Source organism: Anabas testudineus, chromosome 8 (assembly GCF_900324465.2).
Source record: "Anabas testudineus chromosome 8, fAnaTes1.2, whole genome shotgun sequence".
NCBI classification, from domain to species: domain Eukaryota; kingdom Metazoa; phylum Chordata; class Actinopteri; order Anabantiformes; family Anabantidae; genus Anabas; species Anabas testudineus.
This window is the reverse complement of record NC_046617.1, coordinates 14443812-14464798: the sequence shown is the minus strand read 5'-3', so window position 1 is coordinate 14464798 and position 20987 is coordinate 14443812. Positions and strand designations below refer to the sequence as shown.

At 41.9% G+C, this 20987-nt stretch overlaps 1 protein-coding gene across 1 annotated transcript; it reads right to left on the bottom strand.

Annotated features, from left to right (window-relative positions):
• Positions 1-797: 797 nt before the first annotated feature.
• tbc1d16 (TBC1 domain family, member 16) lies at positions 798-20306 on the bottom strand. Its single transcript, XM_026360786.1, has 13 exons — positions 20141-20306; positions 17535-17747; positions 17049-17211; positions 16609-16917; positions 11095-11289; positions 10709-10856; positions 10453-10617; positions 9662-9810; positions 7624-7758; positions 6434-6620; positions 5319-5498; positions 3998-4144; positions 798-3399 (listed from the first exon to the last, which is right to left on the bottom strand). Exons 2-13 carry the CDS (start codon positions 17713-17715, stop codon positions 3100-3102), a joined length of 2259 nt encoding a protein of 752 aa, XP_026216571.1. The 5' UTR covers positions 17716-17747; positions 20141-20306; the 3' UTR covers positions 798-3099.
• Between the last annotated feature and the right edge of the window lie 681 nt (positions 20307-20987).

Below are 20987 nucleotides of genomic sequence, written 5' to 3'. Positions count from 1 at the left end.
GTAAGAAGTTACACGTAAAAGGAGTAACTGCTACACTTATGATGGATAATTTTAACAGATTTGGTCAAGAAGGAACATCCATAATCATATGGTTTAGAATTTAAAGGTATCAGGGTTCATAAAAGATTAAGTGCTTTAAGCTATGTGGAAAACAAGAAAATAAAGATGTCCCAACATCCTTTCAATAAACACAAAACAACTATAAACAGAAGCTCTTTATGGTCATTCGGTGTCTCTTTATGGACCGTTTGTGTGTCATTGTGGTCATTTTGTGTGTCTCTGGGGCCCTTTTCACTCACTTTACTGTTATTTTGCCTTGGTCTTTGTAAATCTTTGTCATGTTCAGTGGTCAATTTGTATTTATTTTGGTTTTTTAGCATCTTGTTTATGTGCTTTTGAGTATCTCTTTGGAGTTTTTGTTTTCTCGTTGTGGGTCAATTTGTGTCTTTTGACTGAACTCTGTGACACTTAAAACAGAAGCTCTGGCCCCATTTCCTCCCCGAGATCTTGGAACTATTCAGTAATACATTTATGGAGGCATGACTGATAAGTAATGTCCTATTCAGAAAATCTGGATCAGCTCCAAAAATCAGCGAATATCATCAAGTTTCAGTTCTCTGATTCTCAGTTACTGACCGCACTGCGTAAAATATTCACCATCACTTTGTTGCTCCTTTTTTTATGAATGCATATCATTGTGATTTATAGTAAGCATCTGATTACTTCTTATATTATGCTTCATGCCTACATTCAGTTCAAACTATACAAAACTAAATACACAGACTTTATGCTTTTACGTGAGGAGTGTTTAATGAGAAAAGGTATTAGTATCAAATCAAAATCCAGTCAACTGTTGTCAGAGTAGAAATGGTATTTTTTGTGAGTGAGACATTATCCAAAGGTAAGTATGACAGCATTTTGTTTTTATTAATACCAAGAATAGGGGTCTTTTTTCAGTGATGTTCAGCAACATATCAACATATCATTGAGCTTTAACAGCAACATGGTACATTCAGTGAAGATTGGACAAAACTCCTTTGAATAGGAGTAGTTATTATTTAAGCTCGTGACTTATAGTGCCTGTGCAGACAATGTGATTTCAATGAAGGTTTAAAATAACAAAAAAAAAAAAAAAAAAAAACAAGATCATAAAGACGTGCATGCGTGCACCCTCCCACACACACACAAACTGAGTTGGATTACTTTCCCCATTATGCATCGCTGACTTCTCGCCCATCTCAGCACAGCCACCAAATCTTCAAACTCTGCGGGCATTTTGAAGCAAGCAGCTGCACATGATAACTAATAGGGAAAAGGAGCAGTTATGGATGTCATTTGCAGCGACTGCGTGCTGAGAAAGCGAAAGACCACAAGAGAGACCCGATAGGAGTGGCTGGGGGAAGGTCTTAATGTTGCATTTTAGCAGCAATTTGAAGATGTTTTCACCCCCAGGAGTGTCACTCAAAAGCTGTCGGGGGAAAGCCTCTGAGTAGAGACCATCTTTACACCTGGGATTTGCAAATCACAGGAGCAAATCACTATATATCCCTGTATGAAGCCTAAATTGTGCCTTTTCTCTCCACCTCTCCTCTTTTTCCCCCTTTTTATTCCTTAAAAGTCCAAACAGCCGGTACTTTTTTCTCCTTTTCTCCTCAGTTCTCTTCATGATAACTGCTATAATTAAAGAGACTGGTGAGGGGAGGGGGGTCCTCTACAGCTTCAACTCATTACCAGATGTTTAGAGGTCACTCCAGTTTACACACACACACACACACACACACACACACACACACACACACAGAAAAGAGTTTCTGATTGCTAGAGTCATGTGAGAAGATGCAAAAAACGAGATACATTCATGCGGACTGATTCTTCGTGTTGATATCGTGTCGTCATTCATTTTCAGGTGAGAGTTGAGATAACGATGGAGTGAAAAAAACAAAACAATAACACTGTGGTGTTGATGTTTTGCAGCCCTGCTTCAAATAATTTTGCACAGGAGAAACAAAACTGTAAAGGAAACAGAAAAGAAGAAATCCCTTTGTCAAGACAGAAACATGATCTATGTTTACGCTGGCAGGCAATGTTGTCATATCCATCAATAACGAGGAACTGTAAATGGTGAAGCACCTATTGCTCACATGATGTTTATGTGAAAATCTACCACCAGCTTCATCCTGCATGTTGGAAACACTGAGAGAAATTATGTTATGGTATGTTCCTTACTGCAATGTGATGAGATACGCAGAGCCCTATATCATGATGTGTTTGTCATATAAACACATTCTTACCTCTGTTTTGGGCTTATGTGTTTTTCAACAAACATGTTGTGCCCTCTATATGTAAGGAATCGCTCATGCAAGGATAATATTGCTAAATATTATATAACTGCTAATATAAACGCAAACATTCACTTGTTGGAAAATCAAATTAAACTAAATTTAAAGAGTACCAGTAATATTATTATGCTTCTATTTCTGTATCAACTCTTCTTAATTAACACCTGGGTTTGGATTTCATGGTAAAAATGTCCTGTTCAGACTTGAGATATGCACATATAATTTGATATTCACACAAATTGTTTTGTGTGTTTTGTGAGAACACAGGAACATTTTAAGTTCAAGTCCTGTGAATGAATATCTACTTTCATTTGAGCTGTGGTCGGAGTCCGCACAAATTTAGGTCAGTTGCCTCAGACCCTAATAATGTGACCTCCTTCCTGCAAAGCCCATGGATGTATGCCAAGCCAGCAGCAGAGAAGAACCTGAAGGAGCTCCAGACCAACACAGTGGCTGATGATTGTCCATTCTGCTTCAAGAGCAACACAGCTTGTTGATCTTTAGCTTGTCCAACTGCAATCCATCCTCATTGCAGATTTATGAGATATCGAACGCTCCAAATAACATTCTGGTAAGGCAGTGTCCTACATTGCACCACATGAAGGGATCAAGTGACAAAAATGCTCATTAAGATAGTGAAACTAGGAGCAGGGTCTGGGGTCAGATGGCAGCAAACATTTCAGGAATCCAGCAGATGGATCCAAACCTTTGCTGTACTAACATGAGCCAAGACAAGAAGAAGCTCACCATAACCTCCACCTCAGGACTGTTTCCGGAATGTGAAAATATCTCTGGTTTTAGAGCCTTTCTTGCCCTCCGGTGGAGGTGTGGGAGTTGGGTTTGGTGAGGGCGAAGGTGTGGTTGACGGAGAGGGTGAGGAAGGCTGTGGGGTGGAAGTGCCTCCATAGGGGCAGCTCTGTGAGTCCGGGTGTTCACCCGAACACTCCACAGTGGGGATGTAGCGGCTGTCCCACATCCCCGGGCCACAAAGTTTACAAAGGTCGTGTAGGCTGCATGGAATCCTGGGTAGGAGGCGGAACTGGTAGAGAAGGCTGCGGGCCTGGAGGAGCAGCATGAAAGTGGCAGGATGAACAGAAATATGTAAATATAAAACAACGAAGATGACAACAAACAAAGACAGTCAGTGTCAGTCATCAAACATAGCCAGTCAAAACATTAAAATAAATCAACATCTTTGAGCTCCAGCTAAGAAAAAACTGAACGCTGTCAAGGTCAGCATTGCATTGTGTTCTCTAAAGCTAAAATGCTGCCCCGCCTCCTCTTAAAATATCAGATGCAAAATCTCAGGCAACAACAAAAGGAGTTACGCCAGCTGCATGCCAACACAAACTCACTGCCTGTGGTTGCAGCAGTACTAACACAGCATCCATAAACATGAGGAAGCAGGCACAGACACAGGGATGCAGATCATAAATCCTCTGCATGGTACAGCAGCATCCCATTTAGTGCTGTAAGCTCTCCTGGCAAGTTGCAGGATGTCATAGCTGCTTTGCTGCAGCACTGGGCAGGGCTACTTAATGCAAAAACAACACTGGTTTGACTAAAATGTGTAGCAATGCAGCAGTCTTTGTGCAAACTGTCACAAACCACAGATTATTCTAATTTATAATTCTTGGAAATAGCATTTTTAATGATACCTTGCGTAGCACCAGTTCTCCATTCATGTGCATGGAGAGGTTGCTGAAGTGGAGCAACATTTGGTCAGTGGCGAGCTGCTGTTCTGTCACATCCTCCCCATAGAGAACAATAATGGCCACACACAGGAAGAGGTGGAAGTAGTCTGTCTGTTGAGAGAGACTGAAAGAGGTTAGTGCCGAGGTCAAAACTCGAAGACAAATGCAGAAATGTCTGGAAAGATTATCTGTGACGATAAACCAATTATAACATTGTCTCAGCATTCGGTATTTAGTCACGTCTCTGCTGCAAGCAACTATGTGAACATTACCACAGAACAAGAAAAAACAAGGACAGATATGCATGAACTTTAAATTAACACTGAAAATGGAAAAAAAAATAAAAACTACGAATGTAAAGTTGGTAAGTGAATTAGGTGAATTAAAAATGAATGGAGACTTGGATAAGACTTTATACCATGTTGTTTGTGGACATCGTAGTGCTGTGTATTTTATTTTACTATACATACACAATAATCTGCAGGTCACTCCTTTTATCAAATTAACTAGTTCTGTTAAATATCTATTGGTGTGTATTGCTAAAAGATCTCTGCACTGTAAATTACCCAGAGTTATATAGTTTCTCTCTTTTCTAAAGTATGAATGTATTATGACATCTTATATCTCTCTCATATCTTGTTCAGTTACTATTCTGTGATATTTCCCAAGAACAGAAAAATCTGATATCAATCTGAAATTCTTGTTTTTGTCCATCTGGTATGTGATCAACTGTCTAAACCGAGGTTTCACTCTTCTTCTATCTCCTCCATCACCACCTGTAGCTGAATATCAGAACATCTTCTTCAGTGAACAGATGGCATGAGCCAGAGAGGCTGATATTTGACTCGTTCTCAGCGAGGAGAGGTGTTAAGCTCTGGGTCGTGGCAGTGAACACGACACAGTTACAAATCTACTGAACCCCAGACAAGACAGGGGAGGTGGAAAAGACAAGCAAACTAACCTCCAGTTTAATCTAAACACGTTACATATCAGTTAATAGTTTGCTTATGCTTTATAATTTTTATTCAATGATTATCAAGCTGCTATAAACCACTAAAAACACAAATGTGGGATATCCTAAATCAAAATCTAACCACTGTTCAGTGAAACCCTTTTGAAGATTAGGTGCCAGGCTGGTGTATATTGTTTTAATTATTCTTTTGTACATGCCTCCTGAAAGAAATCATCATATTTTTTTTGCTGAATACCACCAAACGTCTCTGTGCACTCATTAATGCACTTTTCTTTTGTGTATGCTAAGGAGCCATTTGGACTTTGCCCTGACCTGGTAGTGTGCCCAGCAGGCCTCCCACATGCGGAGAGCCTCTGTGTCAGGGAACTCTCGTTTGAAGCAGAGCAGTATCCAGCGGTGGCAGAAAAGCAGCTGGAGGCCGTCCTCCCCGAGCCTGGTCAGATGCTGGTGGAAGCGGGGCAGCATGAGGCGCAGCAGCTCCCGCAGGTACATCTAGAGGTCAACCAGAGAGGTTACAAACACAGCTCAACATTTTCTAGGTTTACCAAATGTTTTAGTTTTCTTAGGCTGACATTCAGATTTTCAGTGTTCCCACTGTGTCTTTGTAATTCTTGTATAGATTGGAGATATAATGTATCATAACCACGATGCCAAGAAGACATCAACAAAGCGGGAAAACAAAACATCAGGAAGTAGAATCAAATTTCACCTTAGTGACAGTGCAAACGTCCGTGAAACTAACGTGAAAGAATTTTGTTTACACGAATGCACAAAATGAGCAACAACACCTTGAAGAGGAATTTACAGCAGCACCATAAAGTATTCAAACCCCTAAGATTAAACTGATATTATGCTCATGAATCTACACTTTAATAACCCATAATGATTAAATGTTTTTTTTTTTGTAAATGTAATAAAACTGAAATCTCTCATTTAAGTATCCAGACCTTTTGCTGTGACTGCAGCCGGTTTGCTTTAAATATTCTTGAGCTACGGCTACGGCATGCTTACTGTCTATCATTTCCTCATCCTGTGAGGACGCCTGATTCTGACACATTAGCTGATATTTATTTCTCTAACAGTGTGTGTGTTTGTGTTTCCTTGGCATGTTTTGGAACAACACATGTCAGCTATGTAACCCAGTTACTGAGGTAAGTTGACTCAGTGGCGTAATGTTTACTCATTGGAAATTATTCTTCAGCTTATCATTGTCATCGAGAGATGCTTTTCTAAATATTTATCAAGATTGGTTTTACTGCGCAGACCTAATTCCCTAATAAAATGTTGGAAAAGTGTGTGTGCAAACAAGCACATCTGATGGATCACAGTGGTGTCATCAAAAGTAAATCTACAAAAGCGTAATTCCTGCGTTTTCCTTCCATGACATCACCGATTATTTGTCAAAGACACACGCAGGAGAATCCTACCAGCTGTCTCTCCATGTCTTCATCCCGTGGTGAGCTAATGAAGATGGTGTTCTCCATTAGGCCAACAAAGCACCAGAAGGTGTCGCTTTCATCCTGGATCTCAGTGAGCAGGGGGGCCACCAGGTCAGACATGCCCTGGCAGTAGCCCATGTCTGGATTAAACACTGCATAGTTGAGCAGAATCCGCCTGGGGCAAGAACAGTCATTGAAATCTTAGTGCTGTCGTAAGATCTCAGCAGATACACTTCGAACACGATGAGGGAATGCAGCATCATAAACATTTCGATTTTTTACAGTCTCTTATACAGAAATATTTCTGCAGCTCAACAAAACCACTGAAAAGCATGGTCCCACCCAAACACTCTGAATCATCCAACATGTGTTTCAGCGTAGTAATGCCCAGAAAAACATGACGAGCCCTGCTTTTGCTGTTGCTATGCCAACTCCTCTGGTAACCAGGGAGCTAATTAATGAGATTTCTTTTTTCCCCTTTTTTTGTATATGGATACTTTGAAGAAAACTTCCCTGGCACTCCTCATGCATTAGTAAACACTGTATAAACAAAAGGAAAAACCTGAGGACATTTTTACCGGTTTTGTGCAACACTGACAACAGAGAACATTGGTAAAAACTGAAAAGACGAGGAGGAGGAGGAAGCACCATTCACAGCGCCTTTGGGTTTTGAAAATTAAAGATAGAACTGATAACAAGGTGCCAGTATCTTCAATTGAAATGACACGCTTAGACTGAATGAGCCAGAGAAACATATCTGTGACGTATCAGTATAATAGATGTGAGATAGCGTGAGATAAGTGCCCTGCAATTGGACATGTGCAGAGCTGGTATTACCCCTCCCAAAATAATATCTAGACAAATACCAGGAGCCTCAATGAGTGTCACTAAACTAATATGCTATTTAAATCCTCTTGCTCCTCGTTTAGAAAGCCATTAGCTCTGAGTATGCATCAAAAGTGTTCAGACGGCTTAGTCAGAGTCAATAAAGCATGAAACTCATTTGCAGCTCCCCCAGGGTTTAGAATATGAAATGAATAGAAACGCCTGTGCGTTGCGTTGAGTAATGGGAATGATAAGGATGGATTGAGAAAAGGTGACAGAAGGAGAGAGAGAGAGAAAGAGATGTTGATCGAGAGAGGAAGAAAAAAGGGGAAAGTGAGGAGAAATGTTCTGACCTCATGATCTCTACATTGGGGTTGTTCTCTCCTCTGAAGAAGTGATTGCTGCGGTCAGTTCTCACCACGTCTTTATCCACCGTGAACTGGACTTTTCTCCAGAACTCACTGTGCTCCTCCGGGCTCATGGACAATCTGGACACACACACACACACACACAAATATGCAGCATAAGTGGAAAAGTGAGAAAAAAACAAACCTGCAAACGTTACGATGACGTAAACGGATGAGAGCAAGTGAGTTTTAAAAAGTTTTCACCACACAAATCTCTGAGGAAATGGCTGACAATTTGGATACCAAATAACCCATTATCAAATGATCTTAGCCTCAATGTGTCACTCTGGTGTATCACACAGTCACAGTTTCCCACTAATGAGCTAAAAAATGTGGGGGTGGGCAAGCAGTGGACTTAAGGTGTATTTCACCATTAAGTAGTCTACAGAGAATAATACCACAATCATAAACCCCCTCATTCCTCCCTCTAAATGTTCGGGAGTATATTGTGTACTCTGTGTGTGGCACTAATGTACTCATGTCCTAACAAGCAGAGGGGATTTAATTAACACTGTTTGTTTTCCATGTGGCCCCACCAGGAATAATGTGCGCACACCTGATGCAACGCCACGCAACTGTTTCAGTGCTGTATGTTTGTGTTGTTGGACCCTCCCTGGCCATATTTCCATCTCTTCTTCCATTTCTTCCTCTCTCTCTCTCTCTCTCTCTTCAGTACATGTTTTCACCACTTTATATTTCTGAGGCTGGTATGGTCGAGCACAAAACACCAAAACGTATACAAACAGATTAACCTTAAAATCTGTGAAGCAGCGATGAACTCAATAATTAAAAATAGAAATGACAAGTCTAAAGTAAACGGAAAAAATTAGGCCATTAGTCAACACGTAATATGAATCATCGCTATGAAGTTCCAGCTTTTTGTTATACTTAATGAGCATATTTAATGTTTGAGTTTTGACTGCTGGTACAACACGACAGAGCTTTGAAGATTTCAACTCAATGAATATTCAAAAAATGGCCTTAAACATACATGAAAGTGAAGTAATGAAGGAAGTGATGGCCATCCTCTATTCCAAGTTTTAAACTTGACTGGTGATAATCCTAAAAGATATTATAACCTGCAGTGATATAACATTTTAGTAATTATCACAGCTAAATGTGCTTTTTGAGCTTCATCTGGAAGAATACAGTCTTTGGTTAGTCAGCAGTGGATTTACTTTACTTCACAGATGCATTGCTTCCATTTCCAATTGCTCAGTTCTGACTGCTAACCAAAAGGAGACGAAGTTAGGAGACAAGGAGCAAAAGCACAGACATGCATCCTTGCTCCTAATGATCAACCAGTGGCCCTGGAGGCTTCTCTAGTGAAATGGTCTTTAAAGGAATCCACATCAGAGTCAGAACAAGGGCTCTAATTACTTGACTTCAATAAGACTTTGTGATGTACTCCAAATGTTAATAGGCCATACAGATGAAGCCTGTCCAATTATCACGTTCATTAGAGATGGAGCAGCACAATATTTGAAAAATATGTGTACACTCAACCTCTTGGTGGCAAATACAGATTCAGGGTTATGCTTATGAACATGCTTGTGTGAACCAGAGCTGTTTTTTTTTCCTTCTGATGAGAGATTATGATCTGATAAGCGCTGACATGTTTTTTCTCCAGAGAGCTTTTATTTCACACCCGGCACCTCCCCTTAACACTTCCCTGATTGTGCCTATTGACTGCTCAGCGCCTGCGATGAGAAGCCACAATAGACTCACATATGGTTCAATGTCTGACTGACTGAGCATTTGGCAGCCGATGCTGCAGCCATGTTATCTGTCGTTTCACAGTGTCAGGAATACCACCACATCTTGGTCAGACTTACAATGCACCGATTTCCATAATGTCAAATAAACTGTGGTATTACTTCATGCTTGTCACTCAGGTCTCATTCTGTGGCACAGATGTTACTGGAAACCAGTAAATCTTTTCAAACAAGCACATATTTTTCTTTCTATCTGCTCGTTTCCCCACCTCCTCTGTTGGATGTCGTGATAGTCGGCGCGTTTTTGCAGTCTCCAGGCCTCCCTCTCCTGGGAGGTGGAGTCGTAGCTGTAGTAGTGCAGCAGGAAGGGCCACACCTCACCACGGATAGATGGGTCAATACCACCGAAGAAGATAGCCTAATGAGGAGTGGGATGTGAACAAACACAATGAGTACAAAGGGAGTATTCTCAGACGCGGGGCACACAGTGAGGGATCACTTCCAACAGATGCTGAACTCTGAGAACATATCATACTATATGCAAATAACCCACGCACAGAGTTTTGTAAAAAACAAAGCATGCACTCAGCTATCACATTACCAAAAGCTGTTGCAAATGCTGCAAAACAGAAACACAAACACTGTTTTAGCTGCGTGTCCAGCAAAAAAAAAAAAAAAAAAAAAAACAGTGCTGTTCTGTTTCTGCATTTTTGTGTTTACTGAGGAAACGTCTTGGTCACGGTCTAACTGCCACTGACTCATTTCAGTAAGATGGTAAACCTTCAACTGAGTCAATCCCAGAGAACTTAAATGACTCACAGGGGGATACTGGCCAAGACCAATCCTCTCATTGTTTAAAGGCTCGGGGTGATGATTAAAACTGAAACTTCAGACACCGCTGTGTTGACTTTCAAAATGACTTTGTTTTAGTGTGATTGAGAGAAAGAAAGCGAAAAATAGTGACTCTCAACTATGATGACAACAGCATTAGAGACTGATGTGGATTAGTGACCCTGCATTATTGTAAAAGCATGCATGTGCACACAACCCACGGACATACCTTGCGAAGCTTGTACTCCTCTTCTACCTGCCCGTTTTGGTTGAGGTGACGTAGCCAGGTGGTGACATTCAGCCGCCGATAAAGCTTCTCCTCTGGGTGGGTTTCAGCTGACGGAAGGGTGGGCCTCTGAATAGAAAACTGCATGCATGACCTCTCATCTGACACCTGACAGAAACAGGTTTTTTTTTTATAAGAATGTGGGCACAGAAGAAGTAGATAGTTTCCCATTGTCACAATTTTAGATTTGTAAGCCAACCTGATCTTTAAGCTGAGTTTCTCTGCAGCACTTCCACTGTTGAAAGACCTCAGCCAGCTTGTCCAGACCAGCATGATGGAAGTGAAGGATCTTATATTGGCTCTCTCTGCTGGCTATCACCAGCTGGCCACTGGTGCACGCCTCATCACTGCAACAGCACGATAATGAAGAAATGTGTTTGTTAAAGGTGTAACACACACAATAAAGGAACCAATTAAAATAACATTTTTACTTCTTATCTAATTTAAATAATCTCCAGGAACTATCTTTCTATTTTCAGGAAGTTATTATCAGAAAACAAACCCTCAGCACCCTAAAGCCTGCACAGTAACACTTAAAGGTAACCCTTCATGATCTCCCCATGACCTTTTGCACTCCAGGCTGACCTGAAGAAGAGTCTCAGCGACCTCATGTGACCCAGGTCCACCCTGAAAACACCACACAGCTGCTCCAGAGCCAGTAGTTTCTGCTGCTCTTCCCAGCGCATGCTCTGCGACTGGCTGCTGCTCTCGGATGGAGCATGGCTGTCCAGGCTGGATGCAGAGCTGACCGAGTGGGTCATGGACTCCTCACAAAGCTCCCTGAGGGAAAAAAAAAAGACACGAGTTTCTGAGAATTCGAATTACAAAAGTTATTTTTTGGCTAAAGGGAAATGAGTCATGTTCTCTGTGAAAGAAGTAAGATGCTGTTTATCTTTGCTCTATGTGGGAGATTCATAATAACCATCATGTAGTAACGGCCACCAGTGTTAGCCCAGTGATAAATGTGCAGACATATAGGCTTATCCCCAACTAAGTAATGCACTGTTGTTTTGTGTCTCAATATGGTTCTGCCAAAGGGCTGAGAATGGCTGGAATGCATGGAGGCTTCTGAGGACACACACACACACACACACACACATACACACACACACACACACAAGGAAATCTGTACACACACAAATCACACTGTCTGCCGTCCAATTTCCCCTGTCATTCCCCCACGGCTAGCATGTTGTTCCCGGCATTGAAATCTGAGCCGAGGGTTCCTCTGCTGCAAGAGCAGACACATAAGCACACACACACACACACACACACACACACACATCAAAATGGAGAAACACACGCAAATGACAAGACAGAAAAACGACAAAACTGTATATGTGGCAACACCAACACACTCCCTGCATCACAGCAAACACACAAGTTCTTCAATGATAAGAATCACTCACTGCCTGGCATGTTCAGTGTGCTTCTCTCTTCACACACACACAAACACAAGTAAATGGACCATAGCTAATGACCATAATGCACTCTCCAACACGTCTCAAGAAATGCTAAAGCTGAGAAACAGACCAACACAGAAATGCATTAAACACGCTGACATTTGATAGGTAGACGTTTAAATGAAGTTATCTGCACACGACAACCTATCAAATAAATTATTTTAATAATGAAAAAAAATAGTTTGCAAACGAAGTGTAGTTTATTCTATAATAACTTTTTCTCCTTCTACTTTGACTACGTGTGTGAACCTAAAAGTATCGTGTTGTCTTTTTACTCATAAAACTATTTTCTTTGCAAAACTTTTACAGGTCATCACAAGTGGCACATTGGTACTTTAAAAAAAAAAATGAGGGAGTCAAGCCAGGACTAATCTATTACACTCTGAATCAATCACGTCTGGCTAATCATTTCCCTGTCAGCAGATGAGGAAAATAACAAGGCTGATCAATCCAAGCTGCACAGTATCCTCTGCTATCTGGTGATTTACTGCTCTCTGTCTCATGTATCACGCCACAAAGCAGATTTTGGAGCACAAGGATACTAAGCAAAAGGCAAAGAGAGCGCTGGTAAGGGAGTTAAGTAATTTAAAATATGGAGGAGAGCTTTAAAAGACTACTGAAGTTCACTCTACTCCCTTTTTCATTACTCTACTGTCATTCTCAGGGTGTTTACAAGGCCTTCGAGCACATTGACAGGAGACATTTCCTTCATTCTTTCTGCATGCTTTAAGTATAAAACCATGCAGTGCAAAGTTCTCCACATGTTATTAAAAGTGCAAAAACCATGGAAAACAGAGGAACAAAGCACATTTGTTTTGGCATTTATGTGTGGATCGTCCACTGTGTTGCATTACAGCAGAAACTCAATGACTTATCAACAGTGTCAATAAGTCAGTGAGGGCCCACAGACTGATTCTGTTCATGTACGGCAGGTAGCAAATGTAGGCAGCAGCCATGTCATAAACTGTACACACAGTACATTACATAAACAAGATGTTTTGATGGAGTCAGGCTGCTGTAATCATTGTGTCCCACCAGGCAAGGGTGAGCTCAAACTGCCCTGAGGCCCTTCATAACACCTCTCTCCACTGACATGATACTTTCCTCTGGGGGAAACGTGCTGCCAGGTCACCCTGAGAACCAGTGCTACAGGCCCCCTGGGACTCCCAGGCCCTTCAGTTAATCCCTGGATGGAACAGAGAGATGAGGGAGGGCTTGGGTGTAGGGAGTGGTGTGGGCCCTGCAGGAACACAGTGTAAAGTGGACAGTAGAGTTTGAAATGTGAAGAAAGGGGACAAACTATTGATTTATCATGTGGTGTTCCAATAATCCCAGGACTAAAGGTAAATTCAAGTCAGAGATATCCATTTCTAGGACTGTCCATATACTTGCTTTAGAAAGGGGGTCAGCACCTGCAAAAGGGATCACAAGATAAGTGCAAGGTCTTCTGGAGTGATTTCTGTGCCTTCCCCCAAAGAGTTTTCAATGTCCTAAACATTGATTCAGATTTTTTAATCACTTGGTAAAGCTCTGTTTTCACATTGACATTAAAAAGGTTGTTGTTGCAGATCGATGTACGAAAAAAAAACCCAACACATTATTGCTCTTTGATTCAATGTTAATAAAACTAAATAGTTTTATAGGTCCTGTTATATGACAGAAAAAAATATTTATGCAACATAAAACTGTTTGATTGCCTTTATCTTCTGTAGGACTGTGATTCACTATGGTCACAGGCCCACAACATCAGAAACTCTGGATCATGTTAAAAATTTTGTAAGTAGGCAGCACACATTGACAGTCGACAGTGTTTTAATAAACTTCTGCTAAACTTGTTAAAAAAGCTTGACAGAGATTACTGTGGATTTCTCTTTTGGTTCTCTCCCACCACTCTCCTCTTTCTCCCCTCCCTTTATCATCCACTCTTGCTCCCATACGAGGTTCTTTCTCTTTGAGTGATTCCAAGTGACATGTTTCCAGTTCCTGGCCCCTTAACAGTGTCAATTAAAGCAAGAGAGAGAGAAAGAGAAATTGAGTGGGTTCCAGGGTTTTGGCTGCTGCTCCGCTCTCTTCAGTCCTCTAATCCGGAGAGCTGACATTCAGCCCAGCACAACAACCCCGGGAGCACTGGGAATCAAAGGGCTTCACACAGACTTTAGGAAGGGAATGGGAGGGGGGCAAGATATTTGAGAGGTGGGCAACACAGAAAGAAACAATATTGAGAAAAACAAGGAGAATGAGCAAGAGGAAAAGATGCAAAATAAAGACGGGAAGGAATGGAGAAATGGAGGAGAAGAGCGAAGCAGAGGATGGACAGGCGCTCATGACGCTCGTGACAGCTGAAGAGAGACACTAACGCTGAGTGAAGCACAGAGGAGACGGGGAAGAGAAGGACAGAGTAAAGGTTAGAAGCTGTGAAGCAGAGAGCGTTGCCAAGTCACACACTCACTGCACTTACAGCAAGCTGGGCTCGGAGAGTGGTTAAAAACGACTTAAACACACACTGACTCACTCCCTCGCTCTCTCTCTCTCTCCTCGACACACACTTGAAACTGGCTCGCACATTCTGGGCAACATGTCAGGCCAAATAGCTGCATGAGGAAACGACCACGGAGGGAATCATAAATTCAAACAGCCGTGAGGTCCGAACAGCAACACAGTCACTGTCCAGATGGCTCCCTTGATTAGAGAACAATCTCTGGAAGGACTGAGGTTTTGGGAGGTTGGGTTGGATAACTTACTCTGGGCCATCTGTGACATTATAAAACATTTGCACACACAGAGAGTCGCTTTAAATAAGTGGATCACATTTTTCATGCCCACTACTGAAATCATCAACCTGCTTTCAACCCCATGGGAATTTGAGTTTTAGTGCAATAAACCACCATGTGGCCTCAGAGTGTAAACTATCACTTATGCCATCAATTCTTTTCTTTTTGGCTCCACCTTGTGGCAGCTTAGCATAACTTAAAAACACCTTTATAATGAATGCAATAAACTGTGCAGGTTATAATAGGCTTTAATAATATGTCATTTAGACGTTCTCAGATTATTTTTTTGTTCTATTAGGGTGAAAGCAAATGCGAGCAGATTGTCAATTTCAAATAGCGAATAGAGAAATGTGTCTGTGTAGTAGTTAAAGTCAGTCTGTAATATAACTGTAAGAATTTGGGATTAATAAGAGGAGATGAAAAGAGACAGCCTAAATCGCACTGAAACAAGAACACAAAATGTTATATGATTTGACAGCACACTGAGAAGATTTATATATATTTTTTTAAATAATCCCTAAATCTGTTTGACAAAAATAACCCAAATTAACATTAATCCCGATTTGGTCTGTAAATTTGTTCGCACAGCTCTTAACCTCACTAGAGACTGCTGTGTATCTTTGAAGAAACATCTGTAACTACCACTGAATATGCTTTGTTATATCCTATAGAAATCAGTTTTTAAGCAATGTTTTACATGGATTGTGTATATTTTTTAGGCTGAATTTCACAGTGTTAATAATACATAAAACACCATTATTGGATGTGTGATCTAATCTATTATTTTCTGTCTTGTACTGAAATTATTTGAACTGTACTGAGCTCTCTGAAGTCAAAACTTTACAATCTATTGATGAGTGCAAGAGGACGTTTGCAGTAGTTTGTCTAATGGTCCAGCAGATGGCGCTCTTTAGATTGATTATAAGCCTGACCTTTTCACGTCCTATTGACTTGTCACTGAAGTTAAATTAAATTACACAATAGTGAGCAATTCAATCAATGTTATCACAACACTAATGCATCAAAGAAGCGGTCTGTACTTCGTTTTGGGTTCTACAGGATAGATTCAAACTGCCCTCGAAGAAGACCAATGCAAACAATTTGGTCTTATACATAAAAAAAGAAAAAAAGATGATGTTTTGCACATCAAAATAATGGGCAGGAGTGGGCTTGGACTTCATTATTCTTTAAATTGTGGATAGGTCCCTGTTAACAGATGTAGTTTCCCTGTATCACTCTAACTTCTGTGACTTTTAAAAATCTGAATATACTGCATTTGGGTATCTGCTCTTGGAAAAGTGATTATTGAACAATTAGACACTGACTTAACTGTTAATGTTGTTCTTTTGTCCAGCAGTTGCACATGTAAATCATATCATCTTCAACAGCAGTCAGCAGTATTTTTTAGCTCTAACCACTGACATTGACTGTTTTTGATTTTATTCACAGCCAATAATAACCAACAAACAAACAAACAACAGGACAGCATCTGCTCCTTAAGGTAGTCTACATGAAACAGCACTACTTTGAAGGATTCAACACTGAACACAAAGAAAGCTCCAGCTATACAGAAAGTATAGTGAAAGAATTGATCATAATTACTAAAATGATTATGAGATTGATCAGAAAAGTAAACACAAACTTTCAAGAGAGCACTGAATTAGACAGCCTAGTTCATCAGTTCTTTTCAGGGCAGTTAAACTAATTTCATTTTTGATATTATGTGAGACAGGAAACAGGAGAGTTATGAAGAGGTGGACAGTTTGATTACTTTATTTATACTTACCCCTTGTGATGGATCCAACCAACTCAACTACTTTGAACAATATATAATGAGTGATGTTCATTTCATCCCTCTCACTTACCTGGTTTCATTGTCCAAGAAGACAGAGCTGCTGCTCTCACACAGCGCCTCACTGACGGGGGACAAGCAGAAGGGTGAGGAGAAGGTGTCCGAGTCCGACCCCATGGTGCTGTCCCGGCTCACTTCGTCCGACAGCTCACAGGAACCTTCATCGCCCTCCTCCCCAGCGGAGGGCAGCTGCTGCTGGGGTGAGGCTGTATCAGCTCCCGTCTCCACCACCAGGCCGTGGTTCTCTGCTGACGTGCTGGTGCTAATGTTCCTCTCGTCATCTTCATCTTCCTCCTGGGCTACTGGAGGACGGGAATGGGGTCTGGAGGGAAAAGTTGGTTTAAAATTAATACAGATAGAAGAATGAACACCTTATCGAAAACGTTCTTACTACTCATGTTGTAGACGTTTTAATGCATCCAAGACATTTTAAGACCGAATGACTTTCTGTACCGTCTGCCTCGGCGCCGTGCGTTCCTGCGTACAGGGGAGCTCTCGGGCGTGATGTAGCGCAACGCCTCCTCATCTTGCCTCTGGATGCGAGAGTTGGGCACCCAGGTCAGAATGAGAGTTGTTCCCAGGCTGTCATCCTTCTCCACATGCACACACAGGTAGCCTACAGGTGGGGGGGGGGGCAAGAAAAGCAACAGTAATGTCAGGAATAACTACTGTACACCGTGAAGAATCTGGTAATATGAAAGGAAATAACTCATTCTAGTATATATTTGTATGTCAACAGTATCAGAAAATCCCTGTTCTAAATTAATTATCTTACTTATTGCACACTTAGTCCTCTGTTTTAGCAGTTTTATCTTTTGGGTTCAAAGGTTTGTGAGGGATTGTGGTATTATTACTACAAAACAAACAACTCTAGCCAATAATTTCTAATGTCAATACTAGTTTCCATAACAACTATGCTTCAGGGAAAACCAGCCTAACCTGGGTGGTGCTCAGCCAGGCCAGGCAGGGGCTCCGCGGGGTGCACACAAACATTATTTTTGGAGAAGATGATCTCGCCATCCAGGCCAGAACGCAACGATGAGCCCCCCACCCCAGGGTTAAAGGTCAGGAGGTCGGAGGCCTTGGAGGAGGCACGCCGCAGGAGCCGACCCAGAGACATCTCCTCAGGCACCAAGACACTGGGCCCATCCTCTGAATGTGGGGATTTGGGAGTGGAAGAAGACATGTTAAAGACAAGGAAGGAGGAAACGTGATGGACATGTAAATGTAAAAACAGCGTGACACAGCGAGGCTCAATGAGGCTGCACGGGACCTCACCTCCACCTCACCTCCTCCGTCATATGTGTGCTTCTACTTTACTGCAGTGTCCTTACTGCAGCGCCCAACCCCAGGTTCCCCTCTCCCAGACGTACTTGTTCAGCATTTCTCTGGGCCACACTTTCTTCGCACACACCTGCACCAACTCATACATTCGCAGGTGCTGTATATATTAACGCGTCCCACCTTCTGTAAACACACAAACCGGTAAGTACACACACAGAAGACGTGTGTAAACACACTGAACTTCGCTCTGTGAAATTCCAAGCGGTTATCAGTGGGCAACAGATGTCATTCACATCGGCACTGCACTGGGAACAGAACCCATGTTTAATTGTGTGTTTAAAAAAAAAAGCAAGGTGCTGTTGCATTGACACGCGTGTCTGTATTCATGTGTGTAACCTTGTTTTCTTGTTGGCCGAACACTCTGACACGTATACTCCCCACTCCATCTCAGGAATGTTCTCTCTCTCCTTTTCCCTAAGAGCGCATGTTTACCTCTGCCTGATTAAGCAGGCACCCCACTTCCTGATGCCAGACCCCAGACAGGAAGGCTGCTGGCACGAAACGCAGGCATGACCTCGGAGAGGAGGCTTACTGTACACCGCAATCTGGTCCACATTTGAAGAAGTGTTTTATCATTGACGCTGGCACTTCTTGTAAACAGCAGCCACTGTTTCTTGCCAATGTTAATAATCACCATCCAGAACTAATGATTTTTTTTTGTTTGTTTGAACAAAATGTTCATCACATCCTCTTAATGAAAAGAAAAGTGAACATTCAATATAAAGAGTTACAGTTCGAACCAAGTGCCTTCTTAATTTATAAGGTGACGCAGATCTGTCTCAAAGTCTGAAAACATTCAATTATCTATAACTAGAGGACAATGTACTATTTGCCAAGTCTCACTTCCTCTTACTGTAACCCACAGTACTACTTCATTCTGAGCCACTGGGCTATTACTAACCCACTTGTCCACATACACATACTGACGACCACGCTGCCTGAACACACGGTGTATAATGACAGGCTGGGATCTTTAACATGACACACGGCTATTTTCAGTCACCTCTTAACATCAATAACATATTCGCTGCTGTGCCACTATCCAGTGGTTATTTTGGTCTATATGTGGCTGCAGGTCAGTTTGATAGGGCTCGCTCGGGTAGACTCGCCTCACTCCTTTCTTGTTGCTTCATCTGTTATTCTGCCAACACTTCAGCGCCTCTCCTCTCTGACCTTTCACAGTTTTATCAAATGACTCACATCCCTAAGATGGAAACACCATCTGAAATACACAATGTACAAACTTCCAGGGTCTCAGCGTTTCACCTCTGGGCTACATTAAGTTGCCATGCTGACATCTGAATAGAGGAACCAACACATAGAATAACCCTTTTCTGATCTGCACTGTACACTAACATGCCCAAGGCGACAGAAAGTAGACCGACCAGACAGAAGCCTGAAAAACAAGGCTCCTGTGCACACGCTAGGTAACTTACAAGATGCTTTTAGTGACTCAGTAGTGGTAAGTGTAGACATTTGAAACTTTGCCACATACTGAGCTTAAGGTCGGAAAATAATATGTTTATCTGAAGAAGCCACAAACATTTCCAAAATAAGTTCCTTGAAATAGATAAAGCTGGTATTGGGTCTTATGATTGGTATGATTGTCTAATAGATAATGATTTGTATGACAAATCGTCTTCATTTGGTCAGTGTGCTTCTTCAAGTGCCTGCAGGTCTAAGGTGTTTGTGCGTAAACTGTTTTCTACCCACATCCACATTAGTCTGACTGAAGGACCACATGAACCCACATAAAACGCCTCGGTGGACACAGTAACCAGTGTGGCCCGTGTAACAGAGGCGTGCCACGGTGTCGGGGTGTCCATCACCACACTGATCCCGACATGCAGCATCCGCCTGACAGGAGGAGCAGAGGAGAGGATGGGACGCGGTTATTCCCACACAGGCCTGAGTTTCTATCCGGAGCAGCCAGAGACTCTGTCTCAACCATCTTTAACATAAATATTTTAGTCCAGCTGCCTAGACCATGGCTGAAATCCAAAGCTAGTGACATTTCGCGGTGTTTGCGTTTACAGCCAACTTTAAAGTTTGTTTTCTGTGCAAAGGACACGCATGGACGTTACGCACGACCCGGACATATGTATCCTGCTCGGCTGCTGGCATACACCTGTTCCAGCACGACAAATGAATGGATAGCGAGCAGCATGGAGAGAAACGGGGCCAAGAGGGAGAGCGCTCACCTTCAGTCCTGCCGCAGGAGTCTAGCGCTGCAGCCCGTGTCGGACATCCATGTCGGCGGGCAGGGGAGCACCGAGCGGCACGTAGCGGCGTCTCTTCGCCTCCTTTCTCCTGGATTTAGCTCGGTTATTGCGGGCTGTGCTCTTGTTTGTATCCCTGTGTTTTCCGACAGTGACACTACACGTTTGATTGCTGCTGTTTGTGCAGCAAAAATAGCACTTCCGCCTTGCCCTTTCAAAATAAACTCACCCCTTGGCTCATCATGCTGCAGGGGTCTTGTGAGAATAGATGTCGCTTTAATTTGTAAGCCAAGCTTCTTTTACTTCCTATAATAATTTGCTCACATGCGTCTAACTTGAATTTGCAGCCCCAGACCAATCCCCCAAATTCCACTGCTTCCGCACTGTCCAAGGATTTTCCTCCCACAAACCGGGAATTTCATATTTCATAATAAAATCTCTGATGCAAACTCAGCACATTACTACACTTTAATATATAAACCAACATATTTTAGAATAACGGAATTAATCATCCAAGCCGATCTACCACAAACTCTGACCTTTTTTCATCATAAGTGACGTTTCTAAGGTCACTGGTAAAAGCTACAGTGCAGATGGTTCATCATCAGGACCAAAGCTAGAGTCAGAGCATCCTGTCACACAGCTGCAATGAGGCTGTAGCTATGTTTAAAATCAGTTTGAGCTTAGGTAATAAATATTTTTACTCCTCAATAAACTGGTGGTCACAACATAAATTAATTTGAAAGAACTGTGATGTTTTGCTGTTCAAACCAGAAAATGGTGCAATTAATCTAATGTCAATACCCTGAAACAACATCCTCAACATACT

What these genes read in the sequence shown, in the direction of transcription:
- tbc1d16 (XM_026360786.1), bottom strand. Translation starts at nt 17,715, where the DNA reads ATGTCTCTGGGTCGGCTCCTGCGGCGTGCCTCCTCCAAGGCCTCCGAC. An exon ending in GCACGGCGCCGAGGCAGACG is followed by an intron (nt 16,918 to 17,048) that starts GTACAGAAAGTC and finishes TTTTCCCTCCAG; the next exon opens with ACCCCATTCCCGTCCTCCAG. An exon ending in CCCAATGTAGAGATCATGAG is followed by an intron (nt 6,621 to 7,623) that starts GTCAGAACATTT and finishes TTCTTGCCCCAG; the next exon opens with GCGGATTCTGCTCAACTATG.